Here is a 24372-nt window from a genome sequence, read left to right on the forward strand (position 1 = left end):
TATTTTAACTGAGTATCTACGTGAAAAGGAAAAAAATGAACTCAACATAACAGACCAGAAGAGGAGAAGAAGCTATTCAGTGTAATTGTAGTACCATTGATGAGAAACTATGAGCTGTACTCGATCTGCTTAGCTACAGGAACACCAAGGTAGGTTGTTTCAGTACAGCTCAGACAAACAAGGAAGCATGTTTTTGGATTCATGTTATGGGATTTTAATTTACATATTGAGATTTGGCATCTTAAAATATACACGCAACCGAAGTTTTTACATCTCAACACTGAACATAATGACACAAACTCAACTGCCACAAACTTAGGCAACAAGATCTTTCACAGAAAGAATATAAAACTCCACAGAGACTGCAAACAGAACAAAAGCTATTGCAACTGAATGTTATTGGTGTTACAATTCATATGAACAGAAAACATGCTACACAGTCTTATATTATTCAGCTTTTTTTGTTTAGAATAAGAAATCTCAATGAACTGAAGATGTAAGACAGGTAGAAAGAGCAGAAACAATCTACAATGTTTGACCTGATCATTCACAGTGTTTAAGTTTGTAGCAGTCATCTGTCATTATAATAATTTTGTATTACGAACTGAACCAATTAGAGATCAGTACAAATTGCATTTTCACGTTGCACACATACATTTCATATACTCTTTTTTTTCAGAATAATAATACAGTTAACATTAAAATACACAGTTCCATGTTTTATAACAAATGCTCAAAAACATTTTATACTATGTACTAAAATAACTGTATTCCCTCATACATCTTTACAACCTTGGACAAAGCCAATAGACCATTTTTAATAGCATAATGTAATTACCTTGTTGGCTATGAATAATGCATTTGGCACTTTAAAATAGCTGTAACCTCATCAATAAAAAAAAAAAAACTAATATGAGCGGTGTAATATCCTACCAGATTCAGATTATTTCAAGTAAAACCAAACATTAGCACACACAGAAATGATAAATGTTTGTCCTAAAAATGTTAAATAATAATGAAGGAACAGGCAGAGGGCGGCATGCGTCTGCTAAGTGCTAAGTTGCTTGTGCGTAGAGGAATACCTATGGCAGTGCAGTGTTAGAGCGGAGTTTGTAGGGGATGTTATCTTTTTTTTTTCAGTATGTCCTTTCAGCTGCTCTCGGCATGTTGATCCTGCTTGTCTACCTCTGGTAACTGCTCTCTCCAGAAGGTGAACTGGCTGAAGGTGTCTGAACAGGGGAAGTCGGTGGTGTTCCCTCTTATCAGAAGAGGGAAGACATGATCCACGACCTCACACAGACGTTCATAACTGTAAAACACACAAGAATATATGGATGAATTTACTGTCAGACTGACAAATTCCAAACTATTAGACACTACAAAATGATCTACTGTTAGAGTCTAAAAGGAATCATTGATAATAATGGAAATGACAAAAAAAAAATCTAAATAATTCCAAAGCAAGCATGGTTTTATTGCTTTTTTTTCTCTTAATTTTGAGTGATTTTCCTTACAATGAGAAAAGAAATGTTTTCATTAGATCCAGAACAGTTGCGTTCACTTACGATGATATGTTGGTCTTTGCATGTTCTTGGATGAGCTCTCCCTTAGGATTCACAGTGAATATTCTGTTCAAAGGCACTCCAACCTCTTTATATGAATAAACATCCTTGAGAGAAGAACATTCGTTAGAAATTGGCATATATCAGCTGAAGGTAATGTTAGCAGTTCTTGCTACTAGTACTTACTGTTGCTCTGTTTCCAAAAGCAGCATAGAAGGGTTCTGTGTTTGGATAGAACAGGTTTTTAATGTCGGTCAGACATTCAATTTTAAACTTTTCTGGCTTCTTCTCAATGACCTCCCTGAAATTAAAAGAAAAGACATCAGTTACAATATGGCATTCTCACAGTTTTTTTTAAAGCCTATACATGTTTTGTGTGTCTTACAACCTGTGAAATGCAGAGAACAGACTACTGGGACTAAGCAGCACAGGTCCCATGGGTAGCATGGTGCCTCTTTCATTAACCCAGTGCAGGTAACCCCGGGTCATATCAGCCATGCCAATCGCCCGAGCTGAACAATACATAAACTTGTAGCCGTTCCTGTTTGACAAAGATAATAAGATATATTAGACATTTTAAATTGGGCCAAAAATATTTTTGCTCACATTTAAAGGGGTCATAGGATGCTACATGCACTTTTACAAGTTGTTTGAACTGAAATGTGTGTTGGCAGTGTAAGTACACAACCACCCTATAATGATAAAAATCCACCCAGTGTTTTTTTTTTAAATCGTGTTAAATGTTTTCCCCTTTCTCAAATCGAGCCGATCTCAGATGCCTGTCTGTGTGACATCACAAAAACAGGCCCCTCCCACAATAGTTTGATTGACAGTAGCGTTCCAGCAAAGACTGGACTGGCGTCTTACCTCAGACCCACCCTGAGTCAGCTGTCATCAGTCCGCCACTGTTTCACCGGACGTAGACAAGAATGACTCCTAAGCGATTGAGGTGTTCTGTTGTTGGATGTAATAATGAACATAGCAGTCGTCATTTATTCCTGACATCTAAGCCACTGAACTCGCAGTGGATTACATTGTTTCTGAAGGGAATGCGCCCCCGATCTACCTAAATGTGTCTATGTTCGCGTGAATCATTCATGATCCAGTCTCATCTACAGAAGAAGTGAGTATAATGTTTTGTAATGAATCTTTGCAAATCGCATTTCCTAATAATGTGCTAATTAGCAAGTTTCACGATGAATGCGGCTAAAGTAAACTCGGAAGAGAGGGGCGGGGTCAGCAGAGCTCATTAACATTGAAAGGTAAATGCTACAAAAATGGCTTGATCTGAAAATAGCTGTTTTTGACAGGGTAAAAAAGGTGTTATTTACACTACCATTGAGAAATTTAAACCAAACTATGTTACAGACTTTTCATTAAGACCCTAAAGAATCATGTCAACTTGTGGAAAATGGGCATCCTATGACCCCTTTAATAAATGTACTTGCTCTCTATGTGGTGTGGGACTCACTGGCTGACTCTGTGGTAGAGACGGGCAATGCCCTGATGGGTCCAGTCTTTACCCAGAGTGGGTAAAATGTGTCCCAGGGTGTCAGACCTGAAGGAGATTTTGCAATTTAGACTGTATCTTCATTTTTCATCTGACGAACCCATTACATTGCCACAGAAAGTTGTCTTGAGTAGTCTCACCTTGTGATGGTGCCATCAATATCTGAAATCACTATCTTGTCATCCCAGGTCCACAGATAAATGGTGCCCTCACAGCGGCAAGTGCCCTGGTACTGGGTGGTGACGCTGAAGACCACATCATTGGGGCCATCTTTTAAGTGCAGACTGGCCTGTGAAGAACATGCTTGTAGCGTGGGTTTCCATAGCATTGTCTGTGACTGATTGACTTTACAGGCTCTATGGAAAATGAGATGCTTACTAGTTCTTCTGAGGACAAACGAAGAGTCTTCCTGTAGCAGTGGCCTCCAGTGCTGTGGAGAACTTCAGGCTGATTGCTCACAGGATTCTGTTTAGCACCTTCACTGTCATCTTCACTGGATGATGATTCATCCTTTAATCTATGAAAAATATCACCAACCAGTCCACAGTTAAAATGAAAATGTGGTGTACTCTATAAATAATCTACATTCTCAGTATTCTAAAATATGTTTTGTTTGATAAGTCACACAGTTGTCTCTGCATCTGAGCTCATATTCTAAAACTGAGTTCCTGTTCTAAAACCTGATTTTGTAGTTACTGTCTATAAAAGTCTTAAAGGTACAGTACCAAAAGCTGTAATTCTGTTTAAGTCTGTTTAATTAAACACCTGAGAGATGGAGTAATATGTTTGTGTTAAACTTAATCATAACTTTTGGATGTGAGAGACCTTGTTGATGAAAGACATGTTCACACCAACATGAAAGTTCGGTGCAAAAATTTGGTGCAATAAACATTTAATTTGAATGAATGGCTGTTAATGTACCTGTACAGACTGACACAAATATTTGCATGCCATCAATGCAACACTTTTTAAAGGAAGGTAAAAAAAATCTCTTTTCCGCTGCGCTGCAAAGAAACTGGCCACCCAATAAAATTTGCACTTGGTGGTGCTCACGAACTGACTATTTTGCTAAGCGAAAATATAGCTTTTCTGTCTCTGTACTCTTGTATTTGGTGTTGTGTTATAAACACCATGCTGTTTTTTTGCATTGGTCTGAAAAGATATATCAAATGCAAAAACTGAACCAAATTTTCATGCCAAACATTTGTGTTAGTGTGAACAGGCCCTAACATTATATTTATAACTTCACTTAAGCTGAAAAATGCTCAAAAAGTGCAGAAGATGAGCCTTTCATCTAATAGCCAGAACGATGTTTGGTTTTTCTAAATATGATTCTTTAGGTACCTGCTCACAGATGCTGTTCTTATAGAATCCTCTCCACCTTCAATCTGGTCAGATGCTGATTCCTGTTGCAGAAGGAATGATAGTAATTCAGTTACATTTTGATTTACATGCTTTTTTTGCATAATATTTGCAAACCTGCAAAGTCAAAAAGTCTTGGAAAAAATCTGGTAACATTTCACCTTTAATTCAATTCACAATTATTTCCTATATGCAATAATGCAAACATACTGATTTGGAGCTGTTGTTTCTGCCCCTCCATGAAAACCACCAGCGTCCTCCTTTCTTGGGCATCTTCTCCTTCATGATGTTCTCCACTGTGGCCTGGAGCAAACGCACAGAGCCCCTGATACTCAAAACTCAAAAACTAAATGACAGGATGACTGAACAAGCATGCAGCTAATAAATCAACACAAATTCACAAAGACGTACAGGACTAGAGCCGAACACGCTAGGAAAACAGTATGTGAAGAAACCAAGAGCAGAGTAGACATAACTCAGACATGAATACTTAGCGCAATGGCGCACAATGGGATGGGATGAGGGGAGATCAATTAAAAAAAAAAACAAGGAGGAGGGAAGAGACAAATTTAAATGCCCTGGAGTGCCATGACAGCCGGGGTGTAGTATACCACAAGGACTTTAAAACACTTGAGGAGACAAACAGTTACAGAAACAAAACAGTATTTTCTATCACTGGGATGCATTTAATCATTTATCTATTTAAACTTTGCTATTCATTTGATTAGAACTGAGTTTTAAATAAAAACTTAAAAAAGCAAAGGTGTCCAAATAATTATAAATATTCAAAAGTGAGACACATCCAGTGAAGTACAGTATTTTTTTATACGATGTTTCCAAATGAACAGTTTCTTTATTTTAATCCACCTGCAGGGGGCACATGAATCCCATCCTCAAATAAATACAGTTATTAGTTTAATTTAAAATCATTGTAATTACACAATTAACAAGCTCAAACGTTAAGCTTTATTTAAACTAATATAAGACAACATTGTCAGTGACTACGTTTACATGGACATCAGTAATCTAATTATTTACCTTATTCTAAATAAGCCAGTATTATGATTATGGTGTTTACATGAGTTGCTTTTATAATATTCCTTTCATGTTCCTGTTTTACATGTTATAGTACAAAGTTTGATTAATGTCCCACGTGACGCCATCCGACGTCCCCTCCAGAATTTCACGTATAAACATATAGTTCGTTTTCGTGATGATGCCATGTACAGTTTTGGGTGTTTCATTTTTAATTTTATGAAAGTTTCAAGTGTAGTTAATTATTTGTACGTGCATACAGACGATGGCGGTGTTGAAGCTCTTTTACTTGCCGTCAAACGGTTGAGCACTGCCGTGTGTGTATCCTATCGCAAAATGCGGCGAAAAGTCCTACACGACGGTAATAATGTGATTAAGGTGTTTACATGTCTATACTGCACTTCAGTAATGCGACTAAAATAGGAATACTCCACGTCTCAATTCGATTTCTGTTTACTTCGAATATGACTTTAGCCAGATTAAGGTGATCAAAAATCAGTTTACACGGTAGATTCTTAATCAGAGTATTGTCTTAATCGTGTTAAAATCGGATTATTGTTGTCCACGTAAACGTACTCGGTGTTGGCTGAATAGCTAAAGACCTTTATGTACATGTGTGTGTTGTTTATGCAGTCCTTACCTTTGGCAAGGGCTTCTGGAAAACCTGCATGGCTAGTACAATAGGAGCGGCTGTGGTCCAGTTATAATACCTTTGTGGAGAGAACAAAATGTGTGAAATAACTGACAAATGTAATAAACAACTTAATTGTAAGTCTAAGAGTATTTTGACAACATTTTGATGAAAGACATTATATATATGTTTTTATGTGGTAAAAGGATTTATGACATACTTAGTGCCAATCTTTACGACCAGGTTGGGATCATCAATGATAGATGGATTATCTGCAAACTCCTGATAAGATATTGCTCGTTCCTCGAATTCCTCTGTGAATGAAAGATTTAATGGCTTAATTACTTCCCCAGCTAATGAAATCTAGAAAAAAATAAAGGATATTAATACAGAGCCTACAGAATAACAGAACAGCCACTGAAAATACATTGTTTTACACTACCATTGAAAGGTTTGGGGTCAGAAAGGTTTAATGTATACTTGGTAAAAAGCAATTCACCAAGTTCAAAGGTGACAAAAAAATTGTTCAAAGGTGACAGTAATGACATTTTACATCAAATTACATTTTAAAATATATTAAAATATGAAACAATTAAATAATGTATTTTAAATTGTAATAATACTTCACAATATTGCTGCTTTTACTGTATTTTTATCAAAAGAAATGTAGCCTTGGTGAGCTTAAGAGACCTCTTTTGAAAACATAAAAAAAAATATTACCTTCCCCAAACTTTTGAATAGTAGTTTAAAGGTACATCATAACTTGTCCTTTTACCGCTAGTGATCTCTCTGTTTTCTGACAGTCCTCCACAGAGAGAGATGGCAATATGAGGTAAGTCTCCTAACTGGTCAGAAAAGCTGTCCACCCCACTGTCCATTCCACTGCTGCCCACTGATTGAGGGGACTGATTGGCACTTCTTGGATCTGCCTCACCCCTCACAGAAGTTGCTCCATCACTGAGCAACAAAAAATAAATTTGACAATTAAAAATCATTTTAAAATACTTACATTACATCTGGATCATAAATGAACAAGTGAAAATGTACCTCTTTGGAAAGTACAAGGCTGCCACCTCAGGCTCCAACTCTGTGATGTCATCCAGATATACACCATCTGATCCCAGGTGCCGGCTCCTTTTGTCTAGGAATTGATGTAGTGTGGCATTAGATGTTTTAAAAGGTAGCCAAATACGTTTTGATTTGTAACTTTATCATAAAAAGTTACATACCTTTTTTCTTGGATGGAGAGTCTGTCTTGCTAATGGCATGAGCTCCAGGACCTTCCTCTTCTAGGTCTGTGATGAGATGTGCTGCAGCACTGATGGCCTCCACGTCTACAGCAGCGGCAGATGCTGCCTCTTCAACCCTGAGATCAGGCACATACACATCACTGCCCTGAGACTCCACCATCCCATCTCCAGTGATGGCTCTGAAGTGTCTGCTTTCAGATGGTGGGATTGATCTTGGGGTCACCACCATAGGCTCCGAAATGGGCTGCAGGAATGACGGCTGTGGAAAAAGAAAAAGAATGACGTAGAGTTAGCTGCTTCACATTTGTTAATGTGGCATGTCTAGTGATTATTGTACCTTTGCAGCATGAGGCAGCTCTCCCCACGTCCAAAGCATCTCAGGGTTGTCCGGTTTCCCTTCTCTCCTCTGACTGGTCAGCAATTCGGAGTCACTCTTGGGTGTGGATGGCAAGGAGCCATTTGGGCTGCTGTGAGGAGGAATGAGAGACATTTGGATTAACTGTAGATTTGTATTTATACAGCTGTTGTGAAATATGATGGGAACAATGCCTTCAACTTTTAATTACTTGTACTGTGCAACACTGAATTCCATGTAAGACAAACAGGAAAAATTGGACAATACACTAGAGAAATGTAAGGCTTTTAAAGCTTAAGTTACAGTTTATGGCTTTGTTTAAAGTTTAATTACATTGTATAGCGATTGTGGCGGTTACCTGTGTGTGGACTGAAACATGGCTGTTTGTTGAGGGCAGGAAATGGATAATCCTGAACTGGTGGGAATGGGTAAAGAGAAGGTCTTCCCCAACCCTTTGCTGGGGGTCAGAAAATAAAGCTTTATTTTCAAATGTCCATTATTTTGAATTTCATGTATAAAATAAATAATATACTGTATAAGCATAATAATAAATAAGTCTAGCATACACATTTTTGGATTTCACAGGGGTTTTTTTTCACTTCACAGGCATCTCTTATTGTTTTTTCGTGGAATCACTGGCACGGCAGTGTTTCATATAAATTATTTCATTCAACTGACTGGCACAAATACAGTCCTGGATTGATGTCCTTTTCTTTGAAATGCATACAATAACTTTAAGGCCTGTTTTACTTTCTAAAATCACCTAAATGACTGGCAGGAGTCTCTAGGTAAGAGGCTGTTTTTATGTTGTATACTAGTTGTGGTACATTGTTGTGTCTTTTGATATGTATTATATATGGTATGTTCATTCTCTTTACTTCAACTTTGCGACTCTGTATCTTGCAATTGTGACTTTGTTTTTCATAATTGTGATGTAGGCTTAAGTGGCATACCTTTGAACACCAGTCCAGTTCCCTTCAGACTGTGTGTATGTGCTGCTAGTTCCTTTCACCTGCTCAGCAAATAGCACATGTGACATGGCTCTGAAAACACATACAGTATAGGCAAACATGTAAGTAAGTATATATACCTGCAAAAGGTAAGAGTAAGACATTGTATACATTTAAAGTACATTTATATGCCATGCCTCTAGATATAGCCAAGGATAATCTGCAGTGCTTGTCTTCAACAGGCTCATTCTTCCAGGAAGACAGAGAGCATTGTGGGGTTTCTAAAGAGCTGGATTCAAACTGCTGCTTTGCCGAGCAACACATTCTTGAGTTTAGATTCATTCCCAGCTGACTCTTTTTGGCCTTGTGAACAGTGTTTTCCCAGTGGCCTTTACCGTCACTTTTTAAATTCATTACTGGAACCCGGGAAGCAGGTTCTTGGTAATGCAAAGCATGTAGTGCACTAAAAGATTTACCTTTTAACTTGCTTATCCAGATTGAACAGATAAAATACAAAACTTGTAGTCCACTGGGAGTGAAAGAAGGGAAAAAGATGCTTGTGTGTTTCATTTCTTTTCTTAGATATGTGGGGGAAATACTAGATTGCCCAGCATTACAAAGGACTCCCCTCGAGCTGGAGCCAGAACTGGCATGGTTTCATGAATTTCGTGGAAAAACATCGGAGGGGCTGTTTGAGCCGCTTGTTTACTTCAGCAATAGGACTGGCGACCTCTTTTTCTCTACTTAGCCTCTCTCTCTCCATTGCAGAGCTTATTCGAAGAGTGAACAAACAGACACAGCCCACATCACAAGACCACTGCAACTGGATTCATTCCATCAAACAAATGATGCCACTGCAATCACATAATTTGCAGTGTTTTCAAATGGGTTAAGAGAAGGAGGATCTCTCTGCATTATCAGAACCATCTATTCTGTCCTAAATGTTGCATGCTCTATGCTATATACATGAAATAAGTTAAGCTCCACAGCTCCTGCGAGGCTTAACTCATAGAAAAGTGGGATTTAGATTCAGTGTGAGATCTTGGTAAGACTGCTATCCCCATTTACCCACATACAATGAAAGTGAATAGTGACCAGGGGCTGACATGCTTCAAAAAACACCATCCATCTCAGCTCTCAAAACTCATTTAAGTTCACATACAGTCAACAGGTTTTATGTCAATTATATTACATGTCTCAAAACCAATTGCGATGTGCTAAATTTGAATATGCAAAGCCATATGGTCTACTTCAGTAACACTTTACAATTAGGTTCCATTAGTTAATTTTAGTTAATGTATTAACTAACATGAACAAACAATGAACAATACATTTATTACAGTATTTAATAATTAACATTTGTTAATGTTAATGAAAATACAGTTGTTCATTGTTAGGTCATGTTAATTCACAGTGCATTAACTAATGTTAACAAGCACAACTTTTGATTTTAATAATGCATTAGTAAATGTTACATGCATGTTACATGCATTAACATTATATTTATTTATTTATTTCATTTTTGATGTTTGATGTTTTCCTGGTATGGAAAAGAGTGGCATGGACATTGTTCAGAATTTCTTCTTTTGTGTTCCATGGAAGAAAAAAAACTCATACAGGTTTAGAATGACACAAAAGTCATGTGTAATAATATTTATCAGATTAAAAACTTTCTCCATATCTACTGTTTGTTCTGACCTGCTTCCTGTAGCCTCTGTATCGTCATCAGAACTCATATCAATGGCAAACATGTCCTCGTCTTCAGAAAAGTCTCTGTTGTCTTCTCGCTTCATGCTGTCTACTTGAGATTTTCTCCTCCTCTTCCTTCTCTTCTTCATTACTGAACTGTCACCAGGGGACTGCATGGGGCCCAGGGTTTGAATGGATGTTCCGTTTCCAGACTCAGACAGACGGGACATACCTTTTCCAACTTGGGCCTGCATTAGGGCAGAGCCCTCTGAAATTATGGGCGATGTAGCCAAGTGGGATGGCACCATCTCCTGTAGAGAGAGAAATAATAGTACAAAACGTAGTAATGCTTTAGGGAGTTTTTGCATTTTAAAGGTTTTTTGTTTTGTTTTGTTTTTTAAAATCTTTGTAGGAAAAAATCTAGATCTATTTGTAGCTAATTTTCTAAGTAAAATATTGGAAATAATAATAATAACTATATAGTTCCATTACCAGTAAGAAACATTTATGGCCTGTAAAATGTGATAATTCACCTACTCACTCATATAACCATGAATGTAGACTGTAGCCATAGATTTAGTTTGACTGTGTCCACTTAAATTCCAGAAGCACAACACTGTGACCCTAATACCTTGTGACAGATCACTGCATCTTTAATTACAGACAAATTCATGCACGTGCCACAGCTCTGAACTGTCTCTAAGTCATGGGTTCATAAGACATAAGTGCATGGCTGCACATAAATATAAATAATGTTCAGTTGTTTATGTCACTCAATTGCCCTTGAGAACCAGACGGCCAACACTGCCAGCTCATACATCAGTTATCACTCCCAATGAAGCAGACAGACCATTATCAAGTCTAGCTCTGCTAAACATTATCACCACAACACAAATAAATACACTGACTATACAACAGCAGGAACCATCACAACAACTAATACAGAAAGCCAGAGTTCTTTAGCACTTTAAAATCCCTTTTCATTAGAGGAGGAGAGGCTAAAGTTAATTAGTTGCACCACAAACTAATGCTATCGGTTGAGATTGGCAGAGGTTACCTTCTCAGGATATCCATTTGAATAATACATGTCATCTGACATTTTGTGTAAGGTGTTCCAAGAAAAAAAAATCCCCTTCAACAGCTTTAATCTTTTGTACTGGCAACAAGACAATCCCAAGTTCACTGCACTTCAGTGAAAAAGCCTCTTCTGCATTAAAACTGCTATTTTAAAACTGCTAAAAATGCTAAACACAGTTTGTTCAGGTAATACTGTCACACATCATTACAAGGATATAAGTATGTATGCCATACTTGTTTAAAACACACTTTCCCCACTGTCATTGATAATAAAGGCAACAAATAAAGGCAAAAAAATGCCCCCTCCCCCCCCAAAAAAAAGTATATGTATGAAAGACATATAGCATGAAAAGTAGCTAATGTTTAACATATCAAACATTTTTCATTTGATACATTTAGATTTTTATTTAATGATTTTATTTAATTTAGGTGTTTATTTATTGTTCATTGCTAATAAATCATATAAAGAGTTTAAACATTTAATTTGAATTTTTTTTTTTTATGAACCAAACTGAGAGACCATTTTGAAGGCTCAGGAAAACTTTGCAGGTGTTTTGAGTTGATTAGCTTATTGGCATGTCACCATATTCTAATTTGTTGAGATAGTGAATTGGTGGGTTTTTGTTAAATGTGAGCCAAAATCATCACAATTAAAATAACCAAAGATTTAAACTACTTCAGCCTGTGTGCATTGAATTAATTTAATACACGAGTTTCACAATTGGAGTTGAATTACTGAAATAAATGACCTTTTCCACGACATTATAATTTATTGAGATGCAGCTGTATGTTCATTGCTAATAAATCAAATAAAGAGTATTAAACATTGTGGTAGTACATTGTAGTATCTCTAGAACTATATGAATATAAAACTTGTCAAAAAATACATGCCATTACATCTGTAGAAGATCATCTCCTAAAATGCTACACCAAAGCATCCAATGTGTTAAATGTCCTTCTCTAGAAGTGTTACACTTGTATTCATAACAGAATATCATATTAACATAAATGACGCTATTCAGAAGTGTAGCATTCCTGTGAATGCAATCCAGTGATAGCTCTCGGCTTGCTACTGGCTATATTTAGTCAAATGAAGCACAAACATCTAAACCGGTTCAGACAAATAGACAGTGATTCTCCTGGCATAAAGAATGACACAATTTAGCGAGCACATAATATTGTTGCACAGCTGTATGTAAAGAGAGCATTATTTTAGTAACACAAGGCCAGGTTTGATGGATCATAGGACAAGTGCATCTCTCTTTTGAGCCGTTGTCACAATCCTTCAAGAGCCAGAATGTTCCACATGAGTGCTAACCAGGGCAACCATTCTATCAATTACCGAACGCAATGTACCTCAGCAGATATTCATCTCAGGCATTTGTTCCTGTGATGAGCAAGAAAACATCTGTGGTCAGAAAGAATGAGGAAGTCTAAAAGACTAAGCCAGGAGGATAACCAACATGACATGGACAGAGCTTTTCTTATCTCAGCAGTCAGACAGTGTTTCAGGGCTTTTCTCCTGTGCATTACTTTGCCCTTTAAATTGGTCAGCTTTTTCTTTCAAGCTTGGGAAGCATAAAGATGGGTGTTGTTTTAGACAGGACAACGGTGCCCTTGGCAGAAAGGGTCTGTTCTAGAGCAAAGTGTTCAAGCTCAGGTAGCAGAATGCATGTGGCAGGATTGTTTCCAGTAAACAAGTTCAGATTTCAAGATATTGTACTATTGAGACGACGTGCATACTTGCATATGTTACATTTCTCAGTACACAATGAACCTTGGCTGCAATAAAACCAATGCAACAATTTATTGTTTGGTACAGGACGCCAGTACTCACCTCATCACTTTCTGTTTCTTTGACAAAGAATGCCTCTCCATTTTCACCTAGTTTCATGTGTAAACTGACCGGCTCCCCATTTATCTCAATGTCAACCTGAGGAGAAAGGGAACATGGAATGCTGTCACTATAATAAAGACAATTTACAACAGTAAGCCATGTGCAACACAAGGCCAATGACAGTGCTAATTTTATCCCATCATGAAACAACAGTATTTCCTATAAGTCTACAACATCAAAGACTATATTTATGTCCATATGTCCATGGCTTTGATAAAAGTAATGTCCATATGGCAGATATGTACAGTTCTAAGATTAAACAAATCATGAGACTTTCGTTCATCTTCAGAACACAAATGAAGATATTTTTTAATATTCTCTTATCCTTTTTGTCTCTTCATTTAAAGTGCACACAATCGAAACTTTCACACATTAAAAAGTACAAAAGACATTGTAAATGTAATCCATTTGAATCGAGCAGTTTACCAAGTCTTCTGAAGAGACTGGAACACTTTATATGATGAACAGATTTAATTTAAGCTTTTATTCACATATAAACATTGATCATCGCAAACGGATGCTCAAATGTGCTTGCTTGATGCGTGATAACAACCCTAATTGAGCACGTTTACATGCATACCAATGTGCTGATAACTACCAAAATCAGTTTATTAAATTAACCTTTCAATTGCATGCAAATCAATAACTAAGCAATGCAAGTAAACAGTGTTTACAACACTGTATTAAAAATCAGATTATTCCCCTGTTATGACGTCAAAATTTAAGCATCATTGTGATGTTAAAGCTGCAGTCTGTAAGGGGCCGTTTACACGACAACGTTTTCAGCCAAAAACGGGAAACTTTTTATGCGTTTTGCCTGTTCGTTTAGACGACAACTGCGTTTTGGGGAATGAAAATGCATATTTTTTAAAACGGGTTTCAAAGTACAAGTTTTTGAAAACGGCACCGTTGTCGTTTCCGTGTAAACACCCAAAACGAGAATCTTTGAAAACAGTGACGTCATGCGCGTGCATAGTACGTGTTAGGTATGTAGACATGCGCAGTACGTGTCGATTTTAAAGGCAAGCGCAAACAAACATAGACAACAATGGTGGAGTACATGATACTGTGGTTGCTGAGTTTGCTAATGCTTCTTCAGCAAAGTGTGGAGTTACTTCACCAATATTACAACCAACAGCGGAGACGCATCATATACAACATTTGCGGAATTATCTTCCTTGCGTGGGTTGTGCACCGGCACGGCTCCAGCATGGATGAATCTAATGTGTGGCTGTCAGTCATCGCACCGGTGTGGATACTGCACTTTGTATTCACAGATTCTACATCTTGAAAGTATGACCCATATGCAGTATTTATTTGCTCCCCTGCTGATTTTGTAAGTTTGCCCACTTTCAAAGAAATCCCTTGTGCAAAAACCCTTGTTGGCAAGCACAGCGGTAAGGCGTTTTTTGTAGTTGGTCACCAGGTTTGCACACATCTCAGGAGGGATTTTGATCCACTCCTCTTTACAGATTCTCTCTATATCCTTAAAGTTTCTTGGCTGTCGTTTGGCAACTCGAAGTTTCAGCTCCCTCCACAGATTTTCTATAGGATTGAGGTCTGGAGACTGATTAGACCACTCCATGACCTTAATGTGCTTCTTCTTGAGCCACTCCTTTGTTGCCTTGGCGGTATGTTTCGGGTCATTGTCATGCTAGAAGACCCATCCATGACCCATCTTCAGTGTTCTGGCTGAGGGAAGGAGGTTCTCATCCAAGATTTTACAGTACATGGCCCCGTCCATTTGCCCCTCAATGCCGTGAAGTCATCCTGTACCCTTAGCAGAAAAAAAGCCCCAAAGCATAATGTTTCCACCTCCGTGCTTGACTGTAGGGATGGTGTTTTTGGGGGCATAGTCAGCATTTATCTCCCACCAAACACGGCGAGTCAAGTTAATGCCAAAGAGCTCAATTTTGGTCTCATCAGACCACAGCACTTTCTCCCAAGCCTTCTCTGAATCATTTAGATGTTCTTTGGCAAACTTTAAATGGGCCTGTACATGTGCCTTCTTGAGCAGGAGGACCTTGTGGGCGTAGTGTGTTACCAATGGTGACTGTGGTCCCAACTGCCTTAAGATCATTAGCAAGCTCCTCCCGTGTAGTTCGGGGCTGATCCCTCACCTTTCTCATGATCATCCTTACCCCATGAGGTAAGATCTTGCACGGAGCTCCAGACCGAGGCAGATTGATGGTTGTTTTGTATTTCTTCCATTTCCAAATAATCACACCAACAGTTGTATCCTCACCAAGCTTCTTGCTGATGGTCTTGTAGCCCATTCCAGCCTTGTGCAGATCTAAAATCTTGCCTCTGACATCCTTTGACAGCTCTTTGGTCTTACCCATGGTGGTGGGAGAGGTTGGAATGGAAGATACAGATTGTGTGGACAGGTATTATACACATAACGAGCTGACATTAGGAGTAACTTCTGTGTTCCACATGGGCACATAACCAATCTGTGGGAGCCAGAATTCTTGCTGGTTGGTAGGGGATCAAATACTTATTTCACTCACTGAAATGCAAATCAATTTCTAAACTTTATATAATGTGTTTTTTCTGGATTTTTTGGATGATATTCTGTCTCTATCTGTTAAAACAAACCTACCATAAAATTACAGACCCTTCATTTCTTTGTAAGTGGGCAAACTTACAAAATCAGCAGGGGATCAAATAAATATTTTCCCCACTGTAAGATTTTTCACTGGAGAATGTCATCTGAACAAGTAAGTAACAACTGCCACTTTTGTTCTGATCAACTGAGGAAAAAAGCAATAAATTACGCTATCAATGGTGATTAAATCTAATGATCGGTTAGCTCATATCACATCAAACCATGCCAATTATTATTATTATATTTTGTTTTCGAATTCAATCGGCCATTTATTCCAGATGGTGTGAGAAAAGGCTATAAACGATCCATCACCTGCAGCATCCTCACGTGCAATATAGCATACTAGCCAAGATAAATTCTTTATGTTTACAGACGTGACATAATGACGCAGCGCCATGCTCGAATTTCCCGCGAAAACCTACCCGTACCACTCAAATTAGAAAGCTTTATTACAAGCTTACCATTGTGAATCGAGCTAAAGTAAGGCAATAGTTTTGAACACTGGCAGGTTATATACCTGCTCAAAAACTGATTTTGGATCATTTTTAAACAAAAAAAGCTTTAAATAAAGCATTAAAAACCTTAATAAATGACTTATTCTACAAGTTTCTATGACTCTACCACCTGTCCTTTGGCTGCACAAGATGAGAACACTTTTTAATATATTTCTTGGGTCAAGAAAAAGTCAGAGTTTGTAAAATAATCCCCTAATGTGAAACATTTGCTGTGACTGCATGCGCTTAAATGTGCCGTATGACGCTTTCCAGTTACATATCGCACATGAGCACTTGAGTAAGCCAACAGGATGCAGGTTAAAGTGTTTGCATGCCGGGTGAAATTAGGGTAATGGATAAATATCTAGCTGTGTTGATCAGTTTATTCTCAAGCCGTTTATATCCTTATGCCGATAAAGGGAAACTGTTTACCGTGCTTACATGACCACATGCATTGCCACAAGCATAATCGGTTTAAGAATGTGCATAGAAATGCACTCATTGGTTCTTGCAGAGGCTCGAATGTGCTTGTGTAACACATGACAACAAACCTCAAAAGTAAATAATGAAAGAATTTTTTTTTTTGCTGGGGGGGGGGGGGGGGGGTGTTTAAGCTGCAAAAATATGAAAAATCTCATATGCTGCCACCATAAAACATGTCTGAGCTAGTGCTTACCACTTTCTCCCGGGAGCGCAGCACTCCCATCTTGCCGAAACGGACGTGAAAAGGTGAACACTGCAGAGTTCCGTCGGGCTGACGCACCACAATAACATCGATACAGCCGGACAGGGTGGCAGGGTTAAGGCCTCTGTACAGCTCCTTCACCTGCACAAAAACCTGACCGGCTAGCTGACCCACGTAATTCATGGTCTGACTCTGAAATAGAGAGATGTCAAGCTTTTAAAGGCAAACATGAAACTACTCAAATCAACACCTTAAAATCATCTTAAAATCTCTATTTTGTTTTATTATGTTCCAATAATGTTCTCTGTTGCTCTTTTACATGTAACAAACAATTTTCGATTAATAAACAAGTATTTTATCATTTTATCATTAAATCAAGCAATATAATTCTCTGTGCACTTCAGCACTAAAATTAATAGCTGTTTGTGTGAAAGTGCACAGTCAAGTATGTAAAGGCAACTGTGATGTTGATGAGCCATCTGTGTGTGTGTTTAGTGAGTATGATAACATTAAACATCTCTACAATAAACAGTATACGATTGTGTGAAATTTTGCAGCTGCAGCCCTAATGGAGAAGAAAAAAACCTGTAGCGTGAACTAGGTCTAATAAAAACATGCTGCCTTACTCAACTCGAGCCAAGATCTCTTTGACTATTTAGGTGAAAGGTAAAATATCATAGAACCCCCTAAGACTGCAAGCGGTAGATACAATGACATTGCTCAAAAAAGTATTACAAATGGTGTTCCTTAAGCATTGCCAAGGGTTTAATAATGCCTGATTCTGGCATGCTCTACCAACCCAGAAAACTACTGCCTCTCTGTAGTGCACAACACGTAATGTTTAAAGTAATTAGCTAATTGCAAGTTATTGCAGTAATTGTCTGCAATAAAAAAAAAAAATTAAATCCTGTGTACACTATATCACAATACGCAAGCTAGGGCTTGCGTAATTCTGATCAGGCAGAGCAAGTTGGTATTAATGGGAAGGAAAAAAAGAAAAATAATTTTGTATGCATGCAGAGTTCCCACACTTTTTGAACAATTTATTTAATGACTTGCCCATGACCCTTCCAGCTGTTCATGATTACTAAAAGATTTATTTAGAATTAATTTTACAGAGATTGCTGGGCAGATTTTCATTTGTTTGTCAGGTGGCCATTTTCTGAATTAACAGATTTAAATATTTATATTTAGTTCTGTACAAATGACCCTCAGCGAACTGACTGAAGGTCAAGCATTTCAAGCCAAATAAATATTTTAGGGAAATACAGAACTAGACATTCACTACAGACTTTGCCTGGAAATCACAGTTTTAAAATTCCCTAATCTTTTTAGGTTTTCCATGACTGTGGAAACTCTGGCTTTTAGAAAAACCTGACAATCGAATAAACCCAAATAATTTGCCCGTAGATGTAACCCTGAGATTGTGTAAAAACCTTCAAGCAAGTCTTCATTGTTCATACACAACAGACTGATCCTTCACATTTAGACAGATGCACACAGTCACATGGGACTGACATGGCTCCAATAGTTCTGCTATTAGATATTGGTGCCAATAATAGTACAAGCATCCAAATGTACAGTGTTTGCAGTGTATGCAAATGTATAATGCTTAATTTGACACTAGAGCTGCAGGATAACTACTGCATAATAGCCTATAATCACAAACACTTTAAGACTCATCTCAACTAATTACAACAGAATATCATCCATGCAAGGAGGTCACTGCTAAGGTCATTAAAAATGAATAATGCGCACACACACACATTACAATCAGTACTGAATCATGGATAATAGATCAAATAGAGAAATGACATAGAAGTATTCTGCTGTATATCAAAAAAAAAATGTAGTTAATTGAAATTAAATCCACGTCTAGAACATAAAATATATATAATCGTATAACTGCACGATTGATACAGAAACCGAATGTCACGGATCATTACAGTCACAGGACCCAATGAATGTAAACAATCATCCGCTGTGCTGTAAGAACAAGCCCCCTTCACAGTGCATATGAATATGTTAACCCAAACAAGTGTATGCATTTACATTTGCTAATGACTATAAACAGGATGGAAATAAGGGGCCAGAGAGGGATGAAATTCCCTGTAATACATACGTGGGATGCGGCAGAGGCGTTAGGATGTCACAGCCATTCAAAAGTACTTGGTGGATCCTCGGACGCTGCTGAATCCGGTTGATGTTCGCTGCTCTTCGCTCATGTATTTTGTCTCCAGCGTTTGACACACTATCTGTTCACTGACTGTCTGTGCTGGTGTTGTATTTAAAGCAGTGTGGAAACGGTTTGCGGTGAGTAGCAGCCCCTGCCTCTGCAGCTGACATCACAGTTAACCCTTTGCGCCCATCTATATTGCTAGCTACGCGACGCGAAAAACAGCTATACAGTCAATGAAGCTGCCTGCCGTATCGATTAGTATGCGCGCGACGCGTCTTTCACGTTTGTGGTTGGAGTCATGACGTCTCACACAGTGGACCAATCAAACACTTTGTTGATGCGACGCAACGCGACAAGAACGCTGCAAACAAGCGTCAGCGGCATTACTTGTTCAGTACAAGGCATTATAGTTATTTTAATCATCTTTAACATTCCGTTTTCAAGTTTTTTTTAACGCAATTAGCGTTTATTCGATGTTTGTCCACTGTGTTATTATGACGGTGAACAGCTCTTTGTGGTTGCGTTTTAAAATAACAGATCAGTCAATGCATCAACTGAAATCCACAATTAACTGCCTAATTTATATTTCATTCTAATTGCTTGCTGAATATGGCATTGCGGTGGTGAAATAATGCCGACAATGCATTACATTTAATGCACGCGTTTAATGGATTTAACACACAATCTGCTCACGTGGCAGGAAAGCAGCAGCTGCAGCAGCTGAACTGGCATTCCAATGTTTACAGTAGCATGAGTTGTGTGTCTGTGGCTGTAAGTCGTCATAGAAAAGATATGTGGGTGATTGAGTGGTGGTTTACTGATTAATATTCCACCACCATTGCATGCTCTCAAAATTGAAAGTTTTTTCATGTCTCATACAGCTTAGTATGTTCATACACTGAACAAAATTATAAACACAACACTTTTGTTTTTGCCCCCATTTTTCATGAGCTGCTTTATGGTATGGGCAGGCGTATGTTATGGACAACAAACACGGATGCATTTTATTGATGGCATTTTGAATGCACAGAGATACCGTGACGAGATCCTGAGGCCCATTGTTGTGCCATTCATCCACGACCATCACCTCATGTTGCAGCATGATAATGCACGGCCCCATGTTGCAAGGATCTGTACACAATTCCTGGAAGCTGAAAACATCCCAGTTCTTGCATGGCCAGCATACTCACCGGACATGTCACCCATTGAGCATGTTTGGGATGCTCTGGATCGGCGTATACGACAGCGTGTTCCAGTTCCTGCCAATATCCAGCAACTTCGCACAGCCATTGAAGAGGAGTGGACCAACATTCCACAGGCCACAATCAACAACCTGATCAACTCTATGCAAAGGAGATGTGTTGCACTGCGTGAGGCAAATGGTGGTCACACCAGATACTGACTGGTTTTCGGACCCCCCCTGGACCCTCCCAATACAGTAAAACTGCACATATCTAATCAGCATCTTGATATGCCACACCTGTGAGGTGGATGGATTATCTCGGCAAAGGAGAAGTGCTCACTAACACAGATTTAGACAGATTTGTGTACAATATTTGAGAGAAATAGGCCTTTTGTGTACATAGAAAAAGTCTTAGATCTTTGAGTTCAGCTCATGAAAAATGGGGGCAAAAACGAAAGTGTTTTGCGTTTATAATTTTGTTCAGTGTAATTGCAGATGGGGAAAAAGAAAAACTGCACAGATGTACATCAGGGTACACCAAGTGTATCAGATGGTAACATATATAAATATTGTTAAGAAATGGAAGTGGATGTTAGATGCCACTAAAAGCATACATTCTTCTCATTCTGACATAGCAGTTATTGTAGTGTAATGTACTGTGGTAACCTGGGTGTCCTTTGAGAGGAATTTCAGACCTTATGTTTGTTTGAGTGGTTCAATGGAAAATGTGTGTGTGTGTGTGTGTGTGTGTTTAATTCAGCAACTGCTGCCTTTCTCTGAAAAGGGTGACTAAAGACGACATGTAACACTTTTGTATAGGGACCAATTCTCACTATTAACTAGTTGCTTATTAGCATGCCTATTATTAACATATTGGCTGTTTATTAGTACTTATAAAGCACATTATCTGCATGACCATATTCTACATCTCTAATCCTACTCAATACTAAACTTAGCAACTACCTTACTAACTATTAATAAGCAGCAAACTAAGAGTTTAGTGAAGCAAAAGTCGTAGTTAATGGTTTGTTAATAGCGAGAACTGGACCTTAAAATAAAGTGTGTTTCTGTGAAGTGCTATTCGGGCAATTAACAACCTAAGAGAATTTGCCCATGTTAAAGCAAGGACTGCCCAGCTATCCGATTACACAACGTATTGTCAGCATACACTCTATGACCTGTTGATTTCTCCACAGGACACACCAGAACACTAGAGTACATTCCAGATACACTGGTGGGGTTTCTAGGAATTGGAGAATGTGATTTAGATGGTCTGGGGTCTGAGGAGACTCAGGAGACTACCAATGCTTTGTGTGATTACAATGTCCAAGTTAAAATAACTATATATGAATATACAATTTATTGACATGGTGGTCAAGATACTAATAAACACTGATGTATTTATATTAACATTTCATAATGGATTGTGATTAGTTTTGCTGTCTCTTGGCAGTCATTATATAATAACACTTTGTACATAAATAGATAAAATATTCACTATATTTAGCTGTAATTATTACCTTATCTACCCTAAAGCCTGCCTGTATGGTTATTTACAGTGCAGTCTATAAGCTTATAGCACGTGACTGATTGTGAAAATACATTCCCAAGAAAACCAGTGAATGCCTTTACGTGGAGGAAGGGGGAGTCGCCTGGGATGGGCCGTTTCCACCAATCAGAGCCAGAGTGGTCTGTGACACAAGGCATGTGGGGTCATGTGTTGACTAAACTGCTGACCTTACTATTGTACAAGGGTAGACTGACACTGAGACTTTTCAGTGAAGTGGGGCCTGTTTTTCATTGTATTTCTGACGTCTCAGGGCAGTACATCATGTACCATAGGCATGTAAAATAAGTTCCTGTTCAGTTAGTATGATGTAAACAATGTTGAACGTATGCTTGAGGGCAATGTGCAGCAGATTGTGCGTGAACATGCAAAAACACTTTAATAATAAGCAATTACGACTATCACCTGATATTAAAATGGTATTATGATTTATCAAATTAATTATATGTATCAATATTTGCAGGCTACCTCATATTTATATATATATATATATATATATATAGACTTTCCTGGATATATGAGGAAGAAAACGTTTGTTGAGAGAATTAATTGACATTTTTAGTTTTTAGCCTATTTTTAATATTTATTATTATTATTATTATTTTATAATTCCTTGGTGGAGAACCTTAAGAACCTAGCCAGAACACACTGAAGGAGCATGAGTGAAAATAGACAATATTTGTACCATCTTGTCTCTTCTAAACCTCTTACACCACACAAGTGGAGTGCAAAAGTGGAAACCAAAGAACAGGCTTGGCTGGAAAATCATGCTGATGTCTGTTTATAGTCAATCAAGCTAAAGACCCTGATCTCAAAAAACAGCAGAACTGTTTCCTTCGTCTCAGCACAAGCAGACTCTTGCTCTGCTGCACTGGTAGCTTTACATCAGTTATTTCAGCCTTGATGTAGCACTGGCCATATTTAACTGCAAAAGGGAGGTCGATTGCATCAATCATTACAAACTTGCATCTGTTGTGTTGCATCTTTAAACTCGATTGAACATAGCAACCACAACAACCTAGCATAATTAAGGCTAAGGTAAGCAACATTAATATTTTCTTCAGAAAAAAAAAACGAGTTTGTAGGCTATTTGTGTTTAATTGCACTTTACTTCACAGAAGAAACAGTAATAAGGGCTCTTAAAAAATTAATCATGAATCCTTACCATTAGTGGGTTCTTTTATGACCGCAGCTGTGATTATGCAACAGCATACAACGCCTGACCTTCACTGATATCTGGAGATATTGCCTGACTTTTATTTAAACATCTTATGTTACCTCTTATTAAAAATACTCTGGTTTAATGATAACATTGTACAAACATCCAGTCACTTTGAAGGATGAATTTGCTCAAAGGTTGAACGCAAACCTGGTCAGTCTGCCCTGGTCAAATACACTTGTAACCTGACACAGTGACGCACTCAATGCTCTTTTGGTTCTAGGTCACATAACAGGCTCTAGAAGCAGCTCATGGTGTCCCTGCCTATGACTGTCCCCTAGTTGAGCCAAACGGACATTTGATATGCAGGTGCCAAAAATTCATATTTCACAGACTAATTAATAAACATCATAATATAATAACTATTCAAATCATCATATGTTAAACTATGCATTAGAACATTTATCTCAAATCCATGCATATTATATGCACTTTTGTTGTAACATGCTAATAAGTCATCCCTGAAATGAGAAACTTATTTGAAAATAACCATTTCAGAACAATCATTCCGGCCACAATCAGCACAAAATTAATTGAGAGTAAACAATGAAGCTAAACTAAAGCTATTCGAAAAGCTATTAAAAACTACAGTTAAAGCTTTAAACACAATAAACCCATTAAATTATGTTTTTATAATATCTGGCCCAGACAGACATTTTTCAGTATTTTATTCCATCATACTGAATATTAAACTGACAAATCACGGTGTGTTACCCATGTCCAGCTCGTCTCATTTGGGCTGAATCTCTCATTGCATCCTTCCACTTGATCCTCTGCTATCATGATTCCATTATCCACTCCAGTATATGAAATAAGCCTTTACTACAAAGCTGAGACTAGTCTTTATGCAATGCTTGTGCTAACAACTGAGCAGTGAGCTATATACTGGGCTTGAAGGTGTTTTCGTATACTAATTTTACCAAGTGTGTTCTTGGAATGGTGTCCACAGGCGAAACTTGAGAGGTCTGGCATGAAGAGCCTCAAGCTGTCAGGCCCTCCCTGAGAGAGGGGCTAACACCACAGCTTTCTCACAATTAGCATATATATATATATATATATATATATATATATATATATATATATATATATATATATATATATATATATACATACACATAC

The 24372-nt window shown here is 37.9% G+C and overlaps 1 protein-coding gene and 1 long non-coding RNA gene across 3 annotated transcripts; one reads left to right on the forward strand and one right to left on the reverse strand.

Annotated features, from left to right (window-relative positions):
• Positions 1-1127: 1127 nt before the first annotated feature.
• LOC107594822 (phosphatidate phosphatase LPIN1-like) lies at positions 1128-24108 on the reverse strand. 2 transcript variants are annotated; one of them, XM_016285033.1, is made up of 21 exons: positions 23968-24108; positions 17097-17297; positions 13259-13354; positions 10354-10655; positions 8659-8748; positions 8064-8162; positions 7688-7817; positions 7330-7609; positions 7148-7241; positions 6876-7057; positions 6321-6414; positions 6110-6179; positions 4645-4737; positions 4417-4478; positions 3451-3589; positions 3213-3361; positions 3034-3120; positions 1951-2103; positions 1749-1863; positions 1566-1669; positions 1128-1309 (listed from the first exon to the last, which is right to left on the reverse strand). In XM_016285033.1, the coding sequence occupies exons 1-21, from the start codon at positions 24034-24036 to the stop codon at positions 1150-1152; spliced, it is 2769 nt and encodes a 922-aa protein (XP_016140519.1). In that variant the 5' UTR covers positions 24037-24108; the 3' UTR covers positions 1128-1149. The 2 variants fall into 2 exon arrangements, with proteins under 2 accessions (XP_016140519.1, XP_016140520.1); XM_016285034.1 differs by lacking the exon at positions 23968-24108 and adding an exon at positions 19228-19683.
• Positions 19716-21774, forward strand: LOC107594823 (uncharacterized). The gene is made up of 4 exons (XR_001610196.1): positions 19716-20055; positions 20963-21020; positions 21228-21269; positions 21664-21774. It is a non-coding gene; the product is annotated as an uncharacterized lncRNA (long non-coding RNA).
• Positions 24109-24372: the final 264 nt, after the last annotated feature.

Source organism: Sinocyclocheilus grahami, unplaced genomic scaffold (genome assembly GCF_001515645.1).
Source record: "Sinocyclocheilus grahami isolate Dianchi unplaced genomic scaffold, SAMN03320097.WGS_v1.1 scaffold191.1, whole genome shotgun sequence".
In the NCBI taxonomy this organism is placed as follows: domain Eukaryota; kingdom Metazoa; phylum Chordata; class Actinopteri; order Cypriniformes; family Cyprinidae; genus Sinocyclocheilus; species Sinocyclocheilus grahami.